At 45.2% G+C, this 21,668-nt stretch overlaps 1 protein-coding gene across 4 annotated transcripts; it reads right to left on the bottom strand.

Annotated features, from left to right (window-relative positions):
* Window positions 1-30: 30 nt before the first annotated feature.
* Window positions 31-20,789, bottom strand: GJA5 (gap junction protein alpha 5). 4 transcript variants are annotated; one of them, XM_065065214.1, is made up of 2 exons: window positions 20,641-20,789; window positions 31-2,933 (listed from the first exon to the last, which is right to left on the bottom strand). In XM_065065214.1, exon 2 carries the CDS (start codon window positions 2,878-2,880, stop codon window positions 1,771-1,773), a length of 1,110 nt encoding a protein of 369 aa, XP_064921286.1. In that variant the 5' UTR covers window positions 2,881-2,933; window positions 20,641-20,789; the 3' UTR covers window positions 31-1,770. The 4 variants fall into 4 exon arrangements, with proteins under 4 accessions (XP_064921286.1, XP_005511482.2, XP_005511481.2 ...); XM_005511425.3 differs by lacking the exon at window positions 20,641-20,789 and adding an exon at window positions 19,309-19,885; XM_005511424.4 differs by lacking the exon at window positions 20,641-20,789 and adding an exon at window positions 19,315-19,885.
* Between the last annotated feature and the right edge of the window lie 879 nt (window positions 20,790-21,668).

Raw genomic sequence — 21,668 nt, 5'->3', positions numbered from 1 at the left:
ACATGAGAGGAGAAACGTCAACAAGGAGAGTTGGATTTAGAACTTTATTAGGAGAAACCAAGGCATGATTGACTAAATTCTTAAGGAGAGCACATAGGTCTTTTCAGGATTAAAAAATACATGTATATAAAACACCTTACAAACAAGAAAAATGGTTTCCCCCACTCTGTGTGTATGTGTATGTAAAGGGAACTGTACCAAGCTAGCTATGTATTGGGAACAAGGATTCACAGTCCCTTTCAGCGGCCCCTAAGAGAGGGAATGGCTCAGGCCCCTCATGTGCTGGTCCCAAGCCATTCACTCACGCAGTCCAACATTCAGAAGCTGTGGCCCATGTCTGAAAGGGGCAGCGCAGGGTAAACGACGGGGAGCAGCTTAGTTCTGTTTAGCAATTCTCTTTAAAAGAAGGATGTCAGCTCCACAATGAGAGGATGTATCTGGAGTTGGGAGCTGCCTATGGGCCTCATCCACCAGGCTCACTGTGGGGTGCTGGGCCCCAATGGCTGCTCTGAGAGGCTACAGTGTGGTGGAAAGCGCTGGTCCATTGCTGGTTTCTCATGCCATATGTGCTAGGGATGGAGTGGAGACGAAGATGACCTGATGGCAGAACAGGGACTTGCTGTGAAGACCAATATCTTGGCTTGCACTGTCTGGCAGGCTTGAGAGCAGCCAAGAGCTGGATAGTGTGCAAGACCTGGAGAGGACTCTTGCTCCTTGCAAAATATGCCGAAGTGTTTTGGTAGATTAGTGAGAGAAGACACAGGCCGTACCTCTTCAGCAGATAAACAGAGAATGTTTTTTCTCTCAAGTTGGCAGCTGGCAGCACCCTTTCAGCAGAGTTCATGTTGCTTGAAAGATAAGTTTAAAAAGGGAAAAAATCAGTTTGATTCCATGTGGTAATTCCTTCTTTTTTACTAGTAGGATATTTGTTCTCACAAGAGAGTCTCTGTTTCCGTTAATGGATGCCTTGCTTAGAATTGATGACATAAGTATGTTGGGAAAATTCCCTAGTCTTCATCAACTGGTCATCTAAGTGATATCCCCAGACCCCAGGGCCAGTCTGCTGCCCTGACTTAGGAATGAGGAAGGAATTCCAACGTTAGATATGAGGCAGCTGTGTGTGGGGGACCACAGATGTCTTTATCTATGGGGAAGAGTTATATACATAGTGTCAAAAAATTCAAGTAGGATTTATTGTATAAGTAAACTGATATAAAGTATCTGGGCTCAAGTAGAGAAAAGGAAGGTTAGAAAGAGCTACAACAAAGCAGATAAAGTCTTTCTTTCAAAAAGCCTGCAAGTGTGTTTCTGCTCTCTGCAGGTGTAAGAAGCTTCAGCTCAGTATAAGTGCCAAGCTGTAGTGAATGTTGAGCAGACACCAAAGAAGATGCAAGGGGGTTGAGGTCTGGTCAGTCTGTTGAATGTAGTGTCACATTGGATACCTGCTGGGCAGCCTCAGAAGTCTGCTGGCCTGTGCTCTACCAGGCTAAGGATGGTTAGTCTACAATCGCTATGGGTCCCATGATGAAAATATGGTCAAGAGCTTCATATCTTGAGACTGGTGCCTCTCTTCAGTGCTCGTCTCCCAGTGGCTGCCCCTGCCTCAAGCTGTGAGAGGTGCTATCTGAAATATAACAATGATGTTGGCTGAAAAGGAGCAAGAGGGTGTTAAAACAGAGAGCGAAGTTAGTGGCAAGAGTCGAGTCCACCTTGTAGAAGTTTTACTAAGTGCTGAGACTGTTTCTTCTCTTCATCTGTCCTGGAGACAGGTCACACAGACAAATCATCTGACCTTGCCTTGCTGCTGGCACGGCTGGTCTTGCTGAACCGGCGTTTCTCATTGAAGTAGTTCTCAGGGAAGGCAGGTGCTGCACATTGGTTGGCCACCTCTGGACTTTCTGCATAGCTGGAGTTAATGAAGGTCCCTTCACCAGCAGCATCCTCCTGGCCATGGACCCTCTCGGTGGCAAAGTTGGCGGTGTTCTGCTGGGAGGCCATCTTGTTGCTGAAGGGGCTGATGAACTTCCCATTGGGACTTGACAAGCACTGGTTAAAATCTGGTGGAGGAGTGTACATCTGGGCCCTTTCTGCTTGTGGGGCGGACTCTAGTCTGCCGGGGGCTGTGCTGGGGCTGGGTTTGTAGGACCGGGAGCACCTCTCTTTGGCTTTCTTCCAGCCCAAGTGGTAGAGTTCGGCTAGACTGAGAAATAGGGACAGCACTGCCACAGCCAGCATGAAAACAATGAACACGTTCTTCTCTGTGGGACGGGAAACGTAGCAGTTGACAGGGTGGGGGCAAGGGGCCCGCTGGCAGATATACAAAGTCTCCAGGAAGATCCCGTACAAGAGGTACTGTCCCACAATGAAGGCCACTTCCATGGCAGTGCGAATCAAAATGCTGTAGACATAGGTGTTCAGCAGACTGCCCCTGAGGATGATTTTGCCTCCTGATTCATCCCAGCAAGACAGCTCGGACTTCTCTGCCGCTGAGCACTTTTGCTGGTAGTATGTGTCACCGTTGTTTTTCATCTCCTGGGCCTCCATTTCTGCCTCCTTCATCTTCCTCTTCTCCTCCATGCGCACTGTGTGCATTGCGTGGCCCATATACACCAGAGATGGGGTGGAGACAAAGATGATCTGGAGGACCCAAAAGCGGACATGGGAGATGGGGAAAGCCTTGTCATAGCAGACGTTCTCACAGCCAGGCTGCTGGGTGTCGCACATGAAGTCAGACTGCTCGTCCCCCCAGGAGGACTCGGCTGCTGTACCCAGCACCAGCATCCGGAAGATGAAGAGCACAGTCAACCAGACCTTCCCCACCACTGTGGAGTGTTTGTGGACCTCCTCGAGGAACTCTCCCAGGAAACTCCAGTCTCCCATTTCTGGTCACCAGGAGGGGTGAGTAGTCTTGAGGGGATAATTGAATGCAGCTTCTGTGGGAGAAAAGAGAAGAGAGTGATTCTAAGGAGGGTTAGGAGATGCCCAACTGGGAATGCATGGAGTGGAATGATTTGGTTTGTGTCAAAGGAAATGTTATAATTTGACCTGAAATGAATGAGGTCTGGTTTGCTGAAAACTTTGTTTCATATCCACTGAAAACAGTGTGGTGTGTTTTTTTTTTTTTTTTTTAATTCAGCTACCAACACAAAAAGTGTTGTGTTTTTGTTTTGTTTTATTTTCATAATCCAACTCCAGCCTCTTAAACAGGCCATGAAAACTTTGAGGATGAGCCAGACTTTTTTCTTGGTCCAGAAAGTCCTTTCACTGAGGTCTGCATATTCCTTCCTCTGTGGACTGTGTAGTTAAAGCAGTATTCATCTGTCTGCAAACTGTGCTCTGGGGAATCCTTAATGGGTTGATCCCCTGGGAGATAAGACTGGAGTCTACAGCTTGGCCTGAGCAGTGCCTTGGCACTTTCATATGTTGCCTTTGTGTAATACATGCACCAGCACCTGGAATGTAAAGCGCTCACAGCTCTGGGCTTAATTTCTGAGCTCAGTGCTAGCACTGAAAGAAACGCAGAGAAAACCTTCTTGTTGCCCACCTGCCCCTTGTCCATAGGTTTTGCTTTGTTTTTGCAGTGTTGTTAGTTCCAAGAATTTCATTTACAAGTTGCAAATGTTTTGGGTAGTGTAGAGACTTCGGTGGGCTGCGCCACCCTGTCACACCTCTCTGACAGAGAACTGCTGCAAAATCTAAATGGCTGTTCTTGCTCCCTCCTCTTTTCTTAAGCTCTGAGACAAAAGTCATGGTTCAAATGACACAGGCAGTGGAAAAAAGCCTCCTTTGCAATGCCTCTCAAGGACCAGCAGCTCCTGGGAAGTGCTGTTGGATAGGTGGTTTGATAAGAGGAAAGGTTTGGTAGGTTGGTAGTAGGATTGCAAGGTGGGGATGTAGGAGAGCCTGCTTCAGTTTCCCTTCTGACTTTGACAGACCGTTTCTGGCCAATCCACTTAACCTTCTGGATAAAAAGAGAACGATGGGTTTAATCCATCTTTTGTGGGAGTACTTGAGAGATCATTTGATCCATTTTACTCATTGTGCTTACCTTCCCAGGGCACTGCAAAGCTCTCCCTTGCATCTGAGTTACAGGCTAGATGCTCTAAAGTGTGCAGTATTACTTTGGAGGGACTATACTCCCACAGTCACTCCTTTTGAAAATATCCTTTTAATAAATAAATGAAAAGCTTAATAATCACCCTAATGAAATATTAAAAACACTGGTCAAGGTAAATCCCAAAGCTGTAGGGACGAAATTATTAACTCTCCTTGTTTATTGTCCCTTGTCTTGTCTTTAAGAGTCAATTATTTTTACTGTGCAGAGAATGTCTGTGGAGAGTAGACACTGTTAAATGCTGGAAATTTACTGCAGCAATATTGTGTAGGTTTCCTGTGAGCAAAAGCTGGAGAACAGAGAGAGATGCTTGTTGAGGGAACAACATCCCCTTCTCTGGTTATGTACGTGACATAATTTAATGTAGCAGCACGCACTATGATTTATGCCATTGCTTGTTTAGTGTGGTGTCTATCTGCAAGGATGGATGGGGATGAAGATCAGAAGTTGAACCCTTAAACTCCTGGTGCTGCTGAGGGCTGCCCTGCAGCAAGGTGAGGAGATGGGGATGTGACCACTTGCTGCCCCACCACCTGTTGGAAGCCGTGTGAGGAGGCAGAAGGGGCACCAGGAAGCAGAGGATGGGCTTTGGCTCCTTCCTGCTCTGGCAGGCATGCTGCCATCCTCCTGGCGTAGGTTCTGGTGGCCGCTTGGCCTATTGCAGAAGCTTTTCATCTGCTGGCAGCCCGGAACTGGAGAAGCAGTAATGCAGAAAAATCAGCTCGTTTTTCTGACTCCTCTTGTCTGCACTGGTAAAAACTGGCAAATCTGCAGGTCTGCCTTACCTTCTGAAGTGGCTTTGGTGTAGTTACTGCATTCTGGAGAAATTAGTGTATGATTTCGTTCTGTGGGTACCAGGGGATTAAATACAGTCAGATACATCAGTGATGGGAAATATTTACAGACAGTTGCACTTAAATCAGGCATTTTAAATACCTTTTTTTTTTCTTTCCCAGAGTGCAGACAAGGCAGCCAGCTACCTACAGTTCAACATACAGGTGCGTCCAAGGTCAATATGTTGTAGCACAACTGTACGCATGGAATGTTCTTTCCAAGAAAGCATGAACAATGGTGGATATTCTCATTTTTCCAGGTTAGTTGATGGTGTTTGCAGGTACCACTCTTGCTCCTGCTGTTGTTAGTTGACAGCTGCCTTTTCTTGATTTTCCTTGCTTGTTAGGATAAAAATGAACACAGTTCTCCTTGGCAGTGCCAAGGCTGAGTTTTCCTTCCCGCTGTGAGCATGTGCAACCAAAAACTGAGTACCTCTTCCCATCAGTTCTACCATGTGCGGGTAATTTGGAGTTTTACTGTCATTTGTTTTCCCTAAGGAAAGCTACTAAATCTGGGCACTAACAAATTATAAAAATCAAAGTCTACAGAATACAAAGTAAAGCAAACGTAAGTGCAAGAGGAGTCCAGAAACAAAAAAATGGTAATAGATGTGAGAACAGCATTAATTTACCTGCCTCACACAGGCACAAAATATTCCAAGAGGAGGTCAATCAGAATGATCCAAGGCTGGCAGCCATGAAGTTTAGGCTAAATAATATGGCCGTTTCTCCTGCTCTTTGCTGCTGGCTACTCTCCTGCACAGGCTATTTAAAGGAGGGGCTGCCCAAAGAGCCAAATACCTCCTCACTGTCCTGCTATAGCCTCACAGAGAGCTGAGGTGGCTTCTGCAAGGGGGTAAGCGGCCACAGGAGAAAGGGTTTTGGAACCTAAGATAAGGGGTTTACCTCCTAGTGCAGTGGTTTTGGCTTAGCTGTTTTTTAGTTATTAGCAAGCTGTTCTTGCAATGCCAGTCCATGGGCTTGCTAAAACAGAAAAGAGCATCTAGGTCTCTGCTGCCAGCAAGCAAAGAAGGATTGTTGTCACCTCCTGACAGCTTTTCCTGGCTAGGCAAGACTGCCTCTGACCCAGCCTTTCTCCTCAGGGCTTTACTATTCTTGGGAATTTTCCATGTAGTTCCCTTTCCTCATTCCCAGACTACTGTTCTCACATGCTCTGACCTCTCAGCATGTGAGCATCTGCGGCCTTTTTTATTCCTAGTTTGGACTCAATTGGACAAATCTCATCTCGCTTTGGCGTGAGTCAGCGAAAAGCACCTCTGGGTATCTTTGAGAGGTCTGGGTACCTGATAGCAGACTGTCTTGACAGCAGAGTTGTGCATATTCATGCAGAGTGGTGGGCTGTACCGCTGCCCGGCTGTGCTTTTGGCTGACAGCTTCCTGCTGGACCAGCAGAGGAGCTGAGCGCAGTCATGGGATCTTGGCACCGGCAAATGCGTATGTGACAAAAACCAGCGCAGCCTGGCACAAACCCAGCGGTGTGGCTGCCCCGGCTTAATCATCACCTGGAATGCTATTAAAGCTGGGGAAAAATTAATATCACACTGCAGGCCAGGCGTGGAGTCCACCCAGCTCCAGGCTGCCTTGTGATTGCCAAATTCCATGATATAAATACCCCAGCAGAGGTGGCACCTGCCAGTATGCTGGCTGGCTCACTGGCCGTGGGCTGCTCTCCACGATCTGCTTTTTGTGCTACCTTTTTCTGTGTGAGGGGAAGTGCTCATTGCTCTTGGAGCAGTTTTGCTCATCCCCTTGGTGATGCTGCATGCTCTGAAGGACAGGTGAGCATTTTGCGTTGCTGCCACTTGCTATGACTAGTGTGCTCATTCTGGTCAGACTAGCCAGGCCTTTGAGGAACAGCTAGAACATTCACACCAGAGAGCCAGGAGGGCTGTTTCTGCACTATCATATTTATATGAGTTTATTTCCCCAGGGATTGTTAGGAAGAAACTTTTCTCCTCTTTAGAAGACAGACAAGGCTATCAGCAGTGATATAAATAGCTGAGCTTGACACTTCATACTAACTTTTCCCACAAGGAAGGTGACAGGAGGTCGGCATCTCTGCAGGATGTTTCTAAAATAAAGTGGAGAGCCTGATTATGACACTGTTTCTGCTCTCCCTCGCTTGGCTCACCTCTTCCCCTTAGCAGGTCCCAGGGGCACGGAGAGGCTCTCCGAGGAAGGCTCCTTTGTGTGGCAGGAGGAAGAGCAGTTCCCAGGGAGGGAGAAAGTAACAAAGTCAAAGCCATTGTGGTTTTGCCCAGTCTGCATGTGTGATTTGCTCAATTGGGTATGAATGTGTGTACCTGATAGTTAATCAGATGCCCCATGGAACTAGAAGGCTGTGGCTCAAGTTGATGTGAAGAGGCTCACACGCCTGCATGTGGAGGCCGTGTGGCAAGGCCTTCATCCCCTCTGAGCTCCCAGATGGGAAGGCAGCCATCTCCTTTAGATGCTGGGCACAGGGGAAGTGACAGACCTGTGCAGTGGGGCATCAAGGCCAGCTGTGGCATGGTCTGTGCCTGGGAATTGCTTGTGACCTGCCTTCGATCAGCTGCATCACCTCATAGCAGGTCCAGGCAAGCGTGTGGCACGAGAGATAGGTTTCGGTACAGGAGAGACATGGACCTGTTGGAGAGGGTCCAGAGGAGGTCACAAAAATGATCAGAGGGCTGGAACACATCTGCTATTAGAACAGGCTGGGAGAGTTGAGGTTGTTCAGCCTGGAGAAGGCTCCAGGGAGACCGTATTGCAGCTTTTCAGTACTTAAAAGGGGCCTATAAGAAAGAGGGGACAGACCTTTTTAGAAGGGTGTGTTATGGCAGGACAAGGGGTGATGGTTTTAAACTAAAAGAGGGGAGAATCAGACTAGACATGAGGAAGAAATTTTTTACAGCGAGGGTGGTGAAACACTGGCCCATGTTGCCCAGAGAGGTGGTAGATGCCCCATTCCTGGAGACATCCAAGGCCAGGCTGGACGGGGCTCTGAGCGACTTGATCTAGTTGAAGATGTCCCTGCTCATGGCAAGGGGTTGGACTAGATGAGCTTTGAAAGTCCCTTCCAACCCAAACTCTTCTACGATTCTACTGTGGGGGTGTGTGGGCAGAGATGTTTTCCCCTGCGTTGACAACTGTCAGGCTGCAGCCAGACCTGAGTGGTCCCTGCTCTGCAAGACCGGCTGCTCACACCTGTAGACACTTGGGAAAGACACTTGCAGCTCTGCACTGGAGTTTAGTTAATGCTGCTTTACTATACAGCTGTATGTTTTACTTAAGGATTTCCAGCCTTCTGTTAGCAGTAGTCCAGGCTCCCCCCATCCCATGCAGTGCGTGTGCTGTCATCTTTATCTTGCAGATGGTGATCCCTAGGGTATAGAAAGGGCAAACTGCTTGTTCAAGGTCACTGTGTCAGTCTGGGGACAGAGCTCAGGGGTTGTGACTTGTAAACTTGTGTCCTTTTTTCTGTCCTCTTACACTTGGTGATAGCGACACAATGTTACTACAGCATGAGAACATCTGCTTCTACAGACCACAGCCCTTCTCTCCTCTCTCCTGTGCCCCAGGACAATACTGTCTTGGTCACCTGGAAGAAACCCCTCTTGTGCTACCCTTCTACAGCAGGTACACCTGGCAGAACCATATTGCTGGCAGCACCCACAGCCATGGTCAGTGTCCAAAAGAAAGAAGGAGCCTTTTCAGTATACATGTACAGTGCTCCTTTGTTGCCAGGACACATGGCTTACCATATTAAAAGATTAATAAAATTAGAAAAGTACTGTCCAAGGGTGTGATGATTTGAATTCCAGAGGCTTTTCAGATCTTGGTGACATAGATCAATCCTAAAGCCCACCTCAACAGGTATCTTTTTGTTCACTGTTTACTGACATTGGCTCCTTCTTACATGTGTACAGTGGACAAGCAATGACCTGTTAGACATTGTTGTCCAAGCACCATCCTTCTGACTTCATATATACCTGCATGTGCTTATAAGTTTCTGCCTGAAATAGGCCAATTGTTTAGCTAAACTTGTAACTCTGATCTGTGCAGTGGTCTGGACTTAAATAAATTTGTACTTCTTCATGCTTTATTGAAAAAAAGACTACATGTTTCCCTAGGTTCAGTTCTAGTTCCTTGGGTTCAAAGTCCTGTGCTGAATCAGCAGCAGGGAGAGTGACTTTGACTCCAGTGCTTAAATCTCATGGGTGAGGCAGAGCTCCATGTTAACAGCTCCTGTCGTAGAAGACAGACATCCAACGTTTCCCATCTCTCTGCTCCTTCTGAGTTCGCTGCAATTTCTGGAAGGGTCATGCTGGTATCCAGACCATGGGCCCTGCTTACAGTTGCAGGCAGCTTGTTATTCCTTCCTTGGGGTCTGCTTTCCCCCTCCTCTCCAAATGTGGAGAATCTCAAAGTTCACGAAAAAGAGAGTGGGTGAGAAGATAAGGGAGCTGAATGACCTGTCACCTCCTGAACACACACCCACCCTGACGCACACAGACACAGAGAGGGAGGGAAATCACTCAACACCTCCAAGTGTGTACATCAGGAATGTGTTACACACACAGATGACAGTATTATGTAGAATATTTTCATCTGAAGTGATGGTAGAAGCTGTACACTCTCAGAAAGCTGAATTTTGATTACTTGTCTATCCGGGCCACCTCATGCTATTTTTTCCTCTTCCTTGGCCGTGGCTGAATTATGCTTTCATATATGCAGATATTAGGACCAAGCTCTGCCTGATGTAGATGCAGGAGACCAAGAACAGAAAATACCTTGAACTCGAATGGGTCAAGCTGAGCAATGAATTTCTCCCATTGTATTTGAAAAGCCTGAGTCAAATAGTTATGTAATAGTGGTATCCAGGCTTACATTTTGCATGCAGGGAGCACCCTCTAATTCTCTTGGGATTATCTCTGTGCCTTAGAGAAATGTGGGTTCTTAGAGAGTCCAACAAAACTAGACTTGGGATAAGCTAAATGAAGGTTGACATGTGCTTTTTGCTAGAAAAAAAACCCAGCAATTCTCTCTCTGATGTAAATGCTGCAAAAAGGCTAATGGATATTATTCAGTTTACTCCTTAACTAACAGGATGAAAAGCATCCAGTTCAGGATTACAGGGTTTAGTGGTCTTTACAATTCTTTATCTTTCCAGGAAGAAGCTAACCTATATGAATTTTCAGCTGATGCTGAATTGGGCAGTGCTGTTTACAGGAGAGACGACAGCCAGACAGGGCAGACGGAGCTGCGGAAAACAGAAAAGCATGGTGGAAAATTTGGGGACTGGTGTAGTAAAGCAGTTCCCGAGCTCTGCTGAGCGAAAATGATCTTAAGCACTGCTTAGCCAAGTGAAGGAGGTTGTTATAAGGAGATGCGGAGGTGATGGCAGGCGTCACATTGGGCCAAATATAGCAGCAAAAGACCCGTGCATGTGATTTTAGGCTTGTTCATAGACTGTACGAGATACAACTTGTTATAGTGTTGAAATAAAACAGACTGGAGAGGTAGTGGGAGAAGAAGAGGGCTCTTGGTCTTTTCCCATCCTTTCTTCCCTGCTCTTTCCCCCGGTGTCTCCCTGCCTATCACTTCCCTGTTGCTCTCCTACCATCAAACCACCCCCCCCAACCTCAGCTTTTTGGCAGTTTTGGCCACTTAACTCTCTACAGCACACAGATTGCTAATGCTTTCAGCTTCAGAAAGGGACATTTTTGAGTAACTATCTGCTTCCCACTTACTACTACCTTGTCAAATCTCATTTCTTCTTTCTTTCAAAAATCTCTTCACGCTCCAGCCTTATTGCTGTATCCTTGCCTGAAGTATTTAATTTCTCATTCAGGGCAAAGTTTGGCTATAACTTGTGAGTGGATTATTTTATATACTCAGTGTATGTTCACATATATACACGTTCCCCCTCCCCCTTAAGAACAACGAATATTAAGTTTGCAAAACCCAGCAGTAGGGAGTTAGGAAATGCTAGAGTTACTGTTCTCAGTAATCTTAATTCAATCTCTTTGTGCCTGTGCCGCATAGCTATGAGTCTTTAACCACATCCTCACATTGTCACCTCATTCTGTGCACAGGATGCCTGCATTATTCTGTGCCAGCTTGGCTGGGGCTTTCTTGAACAGCAGCTATTCAATGTTTTGTTTTCTTCTCATTGTTCAGTGGGTGGCCTGTGCCTCATTTACTGTACATTATTCAAGTCCAGTTCTAAAGACAGAATTATTAGTTTCCTCATGGATTTTCCTATGGCTTTCATCACAACAGTATCTGATTGCTTCAAAATTATTAATTTACTTATTTTCATTACCACCTGGAGGTGATGAGATGGTATTAGATCAATTTTACAGTTGAGGAACTAAGGCAGTGAGAGATTAAGATAAAAAATGCTCATTAATTTTGGCAGCTGTTCGGTGATGCTGCTAATCTGTTTTTTTTTTTCGGTGTACTTAGCACTACATAACATATATACAAAGCAGAGCTTTGTCTGGTTAGCACTGGAGTGAGAGAGTTTATCACTTCCACTTGTTGGACCACATCTGGAAGTCAGACATCCAGAGAGACACTACTGAGGGGGGAATTTGTGAAGAAAAGTGACTTAAATGATATTGCCCCACCATGACAGGAAATGAGCGTAAAAAGCCAGAATTAACCCCAGTCCTCTTGGGTAGCTTTGTCTGATTTTAAACTGAAGACAGTTTTTCTCCTGTCCTGCTATTCCCTCCCTTCTTCTCCAGACACCCAAGTGCATCTGAAGACCCTGGAACTCTGCAGCAGCCACCCTGGCCAGACTGCTTCCCTTCCCGAGCGACTTTCTGCCCTGACCAAGGCATCTGTCAGCTTTTCTGTTTCAAAGGGAGAGGAGTTTCCTATTGAAATTCTCAACCATTCCCAAGGCAGGTCCATAATGACAAGGATAATGAAGAAAGATGGAAATGTAAGTGTAAATGCCTTAGTTCTTACATTAAAAACCACTGACCCCTCTCTAAAGATACACTAGAGAGACTTAAAAGCAGGCATCTCTATGCTCTTTTCTTACCGTGTGGCTCTTTTCTTTCCGTGTGGCACGAATGTTTCTTTGTTTCAGGAAAGAGCTGGTGTGCTACGGTATTGTTCACAGAGCTCTCTGTGTTGCTTATCAATAGCCATAAAATTGACTTTCCCCCTCCTCTTTATGAATTCTTAACCCAAACATTGAAGTTTCTCTGGTGTCTCCTGGGAACTATTTCTAATTTTAAGCCTCTGTTCTCGTGCCTCATACACCAGCACCTGAGGTGTGGAGCAGCCTCTGAGGTGTGCTCCCTAATGACATGGTATAGTGGTGAATTACTCATTCCTTCTCGTCTGTTTTCAATGCTGCGAGATAAGTCAGAAAACAAGGGCAAACCTGCAGAATGTGTGAAATCTGTTTGAAGGTCAAAAAGAGAGGCTAGGGTATGAAGTTCTGTATTTTCTGGCAAGGTTTAAATTTTTCATGTGAAAGCCCGTAATACTAAAATATTGTGATAATATATACTGTTGAGTGGAAAAAAACCAACAACCCCAAATAGTTATAGTAGCAGGAATACTTAACATAGTTCCCAAGTGACCAGAGCCTGACGAGTATTTTAAATGCTGAAGCCCCAGGAATTCTCCTAAACTACTGTTCTGCTCCCAAGGAAAGGGGGAAGAAAATTAGAAAGTTAGAAATCTTTTCAGAGTGGATTTTGAAAAGAGCAGCAAATGCAGAGTTTTTTGGCTTCTGGTGAAAATACTGAATATTGTGGGGCTTCAGAATAACAGCTTAACCCGTTCCTAGCTGCACACATATATGCACACATATGTTACGTGCATTAAGTTCTTTAGCCTTAAAGAGAGGATCACATAGGCAGCAGTAGGGAAAACCTCTCACACATACCGCTTCACTAAGAAATTTTGACAGGTTTTTGGCATGGAGAAATAGTTTGACAATTAAGGCTCATGCAGCCCATGATTTTTTTAGCTGAGATTTGTCCAGAAATGCTACCTACATGAAGCTCTGATATTTTTTACTGTACTTCAGGGACAGAGGTACTGCCTCAGTTTACCTGAGCTGTTAAAGAGTGCCACAAAGCTTGTTAGAAATGACAAATGGCCAGTAAAATGGCCCTTTAGGAAATCAAAGGATTCACCACAGATCAGAGGTGGCAATTAGCAGGCAGCCTTTACACTGATTGCCATTGCTTCTTTTCAGGTGGAGGTATAGGGGTACTGTGTTCTCAAGCTGGGCTATTCTTTGAAACATGCAGTTTCAGTACTAGAAGTATTAAATTATGGAAATGCAATTCAATAATTATTCCAATTACAGAAAGGGGAAAAAATTTAGGAAAGGAAATAAAAAGAAGCAGCAGCTGCTAGTGGGAGAGGGCGTTTGTCCCTCTAGGTCTGCGTGCCTCTTTGCTGAGGCTGCCCTGGGCAGTGTCGGGATGGAGAAGAAAGACATTCTCCCCGCAGCGCGCATGGTACGGGCGACTGGGAGATACGAGCAAGGCACTTCTCTACATTTGAGTTACTGTTAGAGAATAGACTGACATTATGTTCTCAGGCTCCATGTCACAGACCAGCCAGGATGCAATACTCTCAAGGAAAAGAAAATGCAGTATTTTGAAAACCATCCTGCGCACTTTGGAATACAGGCAGTTCACGGAAACACTTTATTGAGTGTTTATACCCTGAAAGCCTCTCACAGGTAAGAGTTTCCTTCACCACCCTACCCTGAGCGGCCTGACAGCATGCTGAAATGGGACCTGACAGAAACCACAGTTTGCACTTTATACTGTCTGAGGATACTTGGGACTCTTATCCTGCTTTCTGATGCATTGGAATCTATCGGTATCTGTGTTCACTACAATGAGACTTCCTCATCGTTTCTGTAGCTGCCCGTGGCAAAAAGAGTTTAATTTTTAGAATGTTTAAAGCCCGTCTTGTTACTAGTGAAAATGTTTTGGAACAACATTAAAAGAAAAAGTAAATTTCTTAAGTAATTTTTGACCATCTTTCTTTTCCTGTCTCACCAAATCCTTCTCTCCCCACATGTTGTTTTCCCCTTGAGTGTAACAGCTCGATCTCCTATCGATGCTTCTGCGGTTCTGGTATTTCCCCCTCGTGGTTACTCACCTGATTTCCAGTATCTTGTCTTCTGTCCCCTTTCCTTGCTTTAACGCTTTGCCTTTCTGTAGTTGAGTTGGACTCCTTGTTCTTTTCAGTTGCTTGGTTTTATTCCTTTAATATGGTTCTCTCTCTCTTCCTCTCTTTTTCTCCACCCCCTTTCTGTGTCACTTTCTGTCTTCTCCTCTGCCTCTCTGCCTTTCTCCCTCTTCTTTCTTCACCTACTTTTCTTGTCTTTCCCACCCCCTCCAGCTTAATCTTTCTATTTTCAAACCTACTTCCCTGTCGTTTTTCCTTTAAAGACCATGGATCTCATTTCTCCCTCTCCATTCCCAGACTTTCCCTGCGCCACTCTCCCCATGCCGACAGGATGCACTCACTGCTGGCTTCACGCTGTCCCTTCCAGTTGCCGCTACCGCTGTTCCTCGCGCCTCCTCCCCCAGATAACATGCCATGGTCTAAGCCTTCTTTAAGTGAAAAGAGTCAGTGTTGCCCACAGTTACTCCAGCCAGATCCTGGGAAGCTTCTTCCACACAGAACATCAGTGAAGGATATTTTTCCGACTCGCTCAAGCTTAATCAGGCAAAGCAGAGTTCATGTGGAGCAGGGTCCTCCACTTCCCCGAATAACATAGGTTTCACTCTGCTGGCTTGGACCACAGGCCCAGCACAACTTGAGCTTTGTCCCAAAGAGCACCTGCTGCTTCCCAGGAGGGTTTCACAGGCCCTCTTACTGATAAACTGATAAAAATAATGTGCTGGCCAGGCAAAGGTGGTTTTTGACACCCCCCCACCTCTCTGCACACAGTCTGATGCAGGAGTGTTTAGCCTTTCTAAAAAATGCTTTTGGCACATCAAGTGTCCGAAGGTCTTGTATTTAATGTATGTGTCAAGTTGAGCCTCTGATTCCTGCGCAGCAGGCCCCAGAGATGAGAGTGAATCAGGGATGCCTTCTGGCTTTGATAAAGACTGGTCTCAAAGAACTGGTGTCAGGGGAGTGAGATTTGCACAAAAGACTCTGCTACCCTGAGAACAGGCTTGCTGTGGGACCAGCATTGGCGGGTGTCCATCCAGCAAGCCTTCCTGGGCTAGGTATCTCCCATCCCAGTGGTCCCTATGCAGCAGCTAGTGCAGATCATGAAGCAAAAGCAGTCCAGGGACTAAAACACAGACTCTTCTAATCTAATCATTGTTCTCTCACTAATTTAGTATCCCTTTTAGTCACAAGACTGAAAGCCAGCCTACTCAGGGAGAGTGCTGTGCAGAGGATGCTGCCTCTGGAGGCACATCCTATGTGAACACTCTTACTCTGAAGTTAAGTGCGCAGCTTCCTTTCAACAGGGTTGTATTGTCAGCAATAGTTAGTGCAGGACATACAGCACACAGTAAATTCCCATAGCAGCCCAGTAAACTCCTCATATGGAAAATCTCAGAGTCATTTGTTGCTTCATTTCTAGCTTTATTGAAAGGCCTTCTGTGACTTTAAAGAAAATGGGAAGGTTTCTGGAGTTATTTTTCATTCTCCTGGCTGGTATTTGTATACCTGTGATGAAATTCCACAGGAAGGAGAATATCACTGTGTTCTTTTGTCTTTCTGGAGTAATTTCCATAAAGCATGATTGTGTAAAGTCCTGTTGATTTTATGCCAGTGAAATTGTCAGGGACTTCATAACAAAAATGTCCAAAAAAAGGTGTTAATAATACAGATCTAGCTCACAGATGGCTTTGGGATAGGGTAGCTAAGGCCTGTCAAGTGTTTCTCACATGCTATAGAGAGGCAGGTCCCATGAGCGAGCTGTCTGAAATGTGATGCCCACCCTGCTTGGCTGACACTTCACTGTAGGATCAGGGTGACCAGGTCTGACTCTCCTTGCTCATTCCTTCGTGTTTCCTGTCCCTGTGTTGTTCCTGAGTGGCACACCCATTCTCCTAAAGAGTTAATCTCTGAATCCAACAGATACAGTCTAGTTGGATGAATGAGGGTCCAGCATGATGCTGATGCATCATGCACTTGAGGTAACTGTTACAAGCTCTTTTTTTTTGGTGGTGATGGTAACTATTTGAATTTTGATGCACAAAAGGCAAATGGTGGAGGCAGACCAGGAGGCAAAGACAGAAATGCGAGTAGGGATGTTGTATGGGTGACTCAGCCAATGTGTTGTCCTTTCCTTCCCCTACCGCACCCTGTTCAAGTGAAAACAGAGGTGTCATGGCAGCTTCTCCTGCTCCACAGCTAGAGAAATAGCTGTTTTGCCCACTGGTAAGATGGGAAGAAGGATTTTTCCTCCCCTCCCCAAGACACTGCTATGCAAAACTTGTATGACTTGAGTGAGGAGAGCAAGTGGAAGAGAATGCTCCCCCAGACAGTGGGAATGAGGAGAACAGCTGATAGCTTGCCATGTGCAGCTTGCACATCTCAGCAGTTTATGATGCTGTGGAACAGATTTTGAAGGAAAGGAGAAAAAAAGAGAGAAGGTAAGGGGAAAATAGGACAACATGTACCATCTTTTGATCAAAGGTAAATGGCTTTATTGGGGTAAGATTCTTTGCCCTCTAGGTGAAAGAAACATAGCAGACCGTATCTACCTGGACTTCAGTCAGTCATACGATGTGCTGACCCAAAAGAAGCAAATTAGTGGAGAAGATTCAGCTGAAGACAACAGCAATTACTAGAGAAATCCTCAAGTGAGTCAGAGGCTGACAGAACTGAGACAGCAGTTGAAAGGAAGTTATCTGTGAGGCTGCTCAAATATTGCTCTTAGGACTGATCTTTTTTTAAGTATTTGTGTTAATTACATTGGCACCGAAAGCAGAAAAGCTAATGAAATGTGCTGATGGAACCAAGCTGGGAGGTATTGTCAGGGCAGAGGTGGATTCCGGCACTAGGAGGGCTTGAAGACTCTGTGAGTGGAGTGATCCAGGTGAGGTTACATGGGAGAGTACAAAGTCACACAGTAGGAACTTGTTGCTCAGAATTCCTGGTTGGCATGATCGAGAAGGGGAAAGTCCTGGGTGAAGGTCACCAAAGGAAGAGGAACCAGTGATGTGATGTGGGGGTGAAAAAGGCAAGTGAGCTTTCAGGATGTAGCAGTATTTCCAGTTGCAGCAAGTGAGATTAATGTCATCCAAGAAGATGTGAGATTCCACGAAACTAGTGTGTGCAGTGCTGCTCACCCACATTCAAGAAAGATATTCAGCCTGGAACAGGTGCAAAGAAAGGCAACGGGGTGATCAGAGGGACGGAGGGTGTCTCTTGGCCAAGAGTACGTTTACTTATCAGTCACTGAAGTGACTGTAGAGAGATATTCAAGCTGATTTGAAAATAGATGAGGTACCATTTTCTACCTTAATTATTTTGCGTTGAATTTCATGCTAGTGCAGCTACCCAAAGTAATTAAAACACGGTGTGATGTGCCTGCAGGGTGAATACTATAAGGGAGCTTAGTTACTTAGTCTGGCAGAACAAAGGTTAAGAGAGGAGAGATTTGCTGCCTATAAATACTTTGAGGAACTGGGGGTTGGGAAAGTAAGTGCTAGGAAGAGAGGAGTGCTACATAAGCCTAAGGATAGTGTGGCACAAGAATAAATAGATATAAATTGGCCATGAATGAATTTAGGTTGGAAATCTGAAGGTTTCTTAGCAACAGAGCAGGGAAGGAGGTGCTGGAATAGCATTCTAGTAGCACAAGTAAGGGTGGAAACCTAATGAGATTTAGGACAGAGCTTAGTAAGTTTAGAAAAGGCCATTTGTTTTGTACTTGCCTGTTATTCAAAGGGATTGAACCTGATAAGCCAAGACATCCCCTTTTCATTCTATTTCCTGTACTTGCTTTATTGCCGTATCAGAGCTGCTGCCTTTTACACAGAAGCCAGGTAAATCCTGAACAGAATTTCAGTGTGATGAGTTTTTCAGCTTTGATCCCATGGATATTTAATGGAGGATTCATTCTGTATCAGGAATTCAAACAAACTAAAAGAGCAAACCAACACAATGCATAGAGAAAGTCTGCAAATATGAAGTAATATAGATGAGAGCTCACATATGAAAGAGCTTCTTCACATAAAACAGATGTTCTTGGAGCATCTGGCTTTGCTGGAAGGCTGTTTCAAACGTAGGTAAATGCTCTCCTGAGGATTGCGAACTTCAAGAGACTGTCTGAAGGGAAAATGTCTTCTACTTTCCTCACATGACTGAGTATTTTGTGCTTGGGGAGGATGTCAGATTTCACTGCATTGGGAAATTTCAGAAAAAACCACCCCTCAAGAGAGGTTGAGATAGAAACTTCTTGTATATATTCAATCTCTGATGCCTGGCCACAGCATTGCATTTATTCTAATTCTTCATATCGTCCCATGCGGGACAGTCATCTCTAGTACCTTCCCTAAAGCACCAATGGATGCTACCCTTCTGGTGAAACGTTTTTATCCCAAATCCCCATGCATGGATAGGATTGAAAGAGAAGGAAGGAGAGGGAGGTTCTCTGTTGTACGTTAGACCTCTGGAGACAGTTTGAAGACATCCTCCAGCAGGAGGCAAATTCCCAAGGACAGGCTGGGCCCCAGGGAACAGGAGCAGCATGTGATGATGGTGCCCTGAATGAGGGGGGACAGTTTCATGGTCACAGTTTCTTCTTTAGTAAAAAATCTCAAATTATTCTGTTATAGATGTCCATTTTCCCCTTCCCAGCCTACAGTACCAAACCAGCATGAATGAGAAAGGAGGAAATGAGAAACTGCAAGGTGTGAAATGTCACTGTGTGTCAGTCTCGTTTGCCAGTAAACTTTTCAGCAAGAAAACCTGGAAGAGGATTTCATCTCACTGAGGATAAATGACCACCTATCCCAAAGTAAATGCTTAGTTGTCAGCTTTATGTTACTGGAGATAAAGCACTGCACTCTCACAGCTACTGCTTCTACCTCTCAACTCTGCAGCATCTCTGAGTAGTTGAGAAGTGCTTTGCAAATGATAATGTAATTACGCATTCTATAAACACTCTTCTTGCTTTGCAGGTAGAGGAACCAAACCAAGTGTAAAGGATTTGTCCAAAGGATCATCAAATCATCTTCAAGCAAGGAGTCCTCATCTACCTAGCCACCAGACATTCATCTTGTCCTGTAAACTTCCAGCTCAATGAATTGCTGCTTTACAAAAACATATGTGTGTATACATAAATACATACATATGTTTCCCAAAGTGAGAAGAAAAGAAAGAACAGACCTTTACCTCTTTTTGCTGAGCCTGCACAGGTAGAGGGAGGGCCAGTTGAAGTTGACTGAAGAGTGAGCTTTAGTGCAGCCCCTTGATCTTGCTGGAGCCCAACTCTCTGTCAGCGTTTGTCTCCCAGAAGAGATCCGTGTCCGAGGAAGGACACTCTGGACAGGGTAAGCAAACCCCAGTCAGCTCCCAGGAGCTCAGCCTCCTGCTGTGGTCTGACACTGGCTCACTGGCTGGAGGTTCCCTCAAGCCTGGAGGACCAATGCTGGGGGAGACTAGCTCCCGAGCTGTTCCTGACATGCACTGGCAGCTGTCTGCCTGCTATTCTTTTAAAGAGTCTTCATGGATCAGGATAAAAATGTGATCTTACGCAGGCGGCATTGTAAGCACAACTTGGCTCAAGTTCAGCTCTTCCTCTGGCTCCCAGCTACTCTATTTTTATTGAAGGAATTTGAGGCTATCAGAAAGGAAGTCAAATTGTTTTAGGAAAACAATAGAAAAGCAACTTGAAGTTTATTAGCTTCCTGCTCAGGGCCTGGGACCAGCTTGTCAAACTTATTAGAGCGATGGCAGAGCTATTTATTTAAAAGGGCTAGCGACAAGACTCACAATTTCATTCCTGTTTAGGCCTCGGTGAAAACAAAGGAAAGCCATAAAATGATGTCTGAAGGGAGCAGATGGCTAACTGGTAAATGGTGCAAGTAAGGTTGGTCTGTGAACCACTTGTGGTGTTCACCAGTGCGATGGCTTTCATGGGGTTTTGTTATCAAATGAATGCCTGGGATTGCATTCATAGGCTAGCCCCATCACCCCAAATTGCTTATTATGGCCTAAATCTTCAAATGGAAGCCTCACACCTCACACCTAAGATTACAAATTTGGCAGGAAAAGATCTTTGTTTAGAGCTACTGAAAGGAGCAAAACAATACAGCAGGTCTGCAGAAGAGCCAGGAATAGAGCCCAGGTGTCCCTGATCCTGTTGGATTGCTGGAGCCTCCCGACTATAAAGAATATTTATATCCTTCAGAAACAGCTGCAGTCTGCTTCCCCATTCAGCTACCCCAAAGTAGCAGTGCCATTAAGTCACTGAAAACACGCTGGCATGTGGCTGGGGAGAAGAAGAGACAACCAAACTATTAGAATCACAAGCAGAAAGTGTCCGTGCTGCCTGAGCCTTTCTACGGAGTGTCGTTTGCAAGGAAACAAGAAGAGAATAGAACAAGTAACAGAAGCGTTTACACACTCTGATAATGTGAAGCCGTATCTCTTTTTCAGAGGGCTCTCTGCTAACTGAGCATTTAACTTGCTTGCAGGGAGCACATAGAAAGAACTCACCTCTACATTCTACAGTGCAGTAGTAGTCTCTAGAAAGTCGGGTGCTGAGGCGGCAGAGCTGTGTGCACCAGCTTTGAGCAACTCAGTAACCACTTTTCAGATGAAAGGAAGAAGATCCCACCTCAAAAATTCTCTTCCTTCTTCTCCTCGTTGGCTTAACTAAAAGCGAGAATGCAAAGCTACAGTGTTCTCTGAGGCCTAGGGCAATAAAGCATCTTCTGTTGGCAAGTTGGCAGAAGATCTCTGTTTATATGTTCCTTTTAATTTTTCTGGGTTAGATGCTTATATAAGGGGCAAAGTGAGTGTATGATCTCTGGAAGGGCAGAAGGAACTGGGTCTTAGACGTGATAGTTTTAATGTAAAAGCAAAAAGCTTGCATTTATTTAAGGTATTTTTACATCTTTTAGAAGGTGTCTCTAATTTCTGTTCCTATGAGATTTTTCCTTGGTAAAAAAAAGCAGCCAGAGAAGCACACAGAGCAATACAGCACACTAGTTCATTATAGTCCATAGGCATTTACTTAATTTTAAGTACATTCTTGAGTTGCACTGATTTAAATAAAATTTAATAGCCTGGAAGTTAAGCACCCTTCATTGCCAGCCAGCCCAGCTTTGCTGGGGGAATTCTGAGGCAGACAGCAGCTAGTCGATACGCTTCTCAATCACCTCTGCTGTGAGGGATGCCACGGGCAAATCACATGACAGTGTTCTGGCAATGGAAAATATTTTAATTGCACTTATTTGGAATCCGTGACATCTGCGTGGACTAGTAATATTTAATTCACGCTTTGTTCTAGTAAGCTGTGTTTCAACCCCAAATGTACGTTGTGAGAGTCTTCTTGTCATTTGCTCAGGACTGTGGGTCTCTCCGTAGTCCCTGAGGCTGGGATCCTGCAAAGACTCTGTCATGTGAGTAACTTGATATAGCCACGGCTTGGGGCCATTCGTGTGGGTAAAGGTCCCTCTGTCTACAAATGTCACAGACGGGCAAATATTGTAGATTGTTGAAGGTCCCATTTTTTCTACCAG

This window comes from Columba livia, chromosome 1, assembly GCF_036013475.1.
Source record: "Columba livia isolate bColLiv1 breed racing homer chromosome 1, bColLiv1.pat.W.v2, whole genome shotgun sequence".
NCBI classification, from domain to species: Eukaryota; Metazoa; Chordata; class Aves; order Columbiformes; family Columbidae; genus Columba; species Columba livia.
Note: the sequence above shows the minus strand (reverse complement) of the source record. Positions and strands in the feature narration are given on the sequence as shown.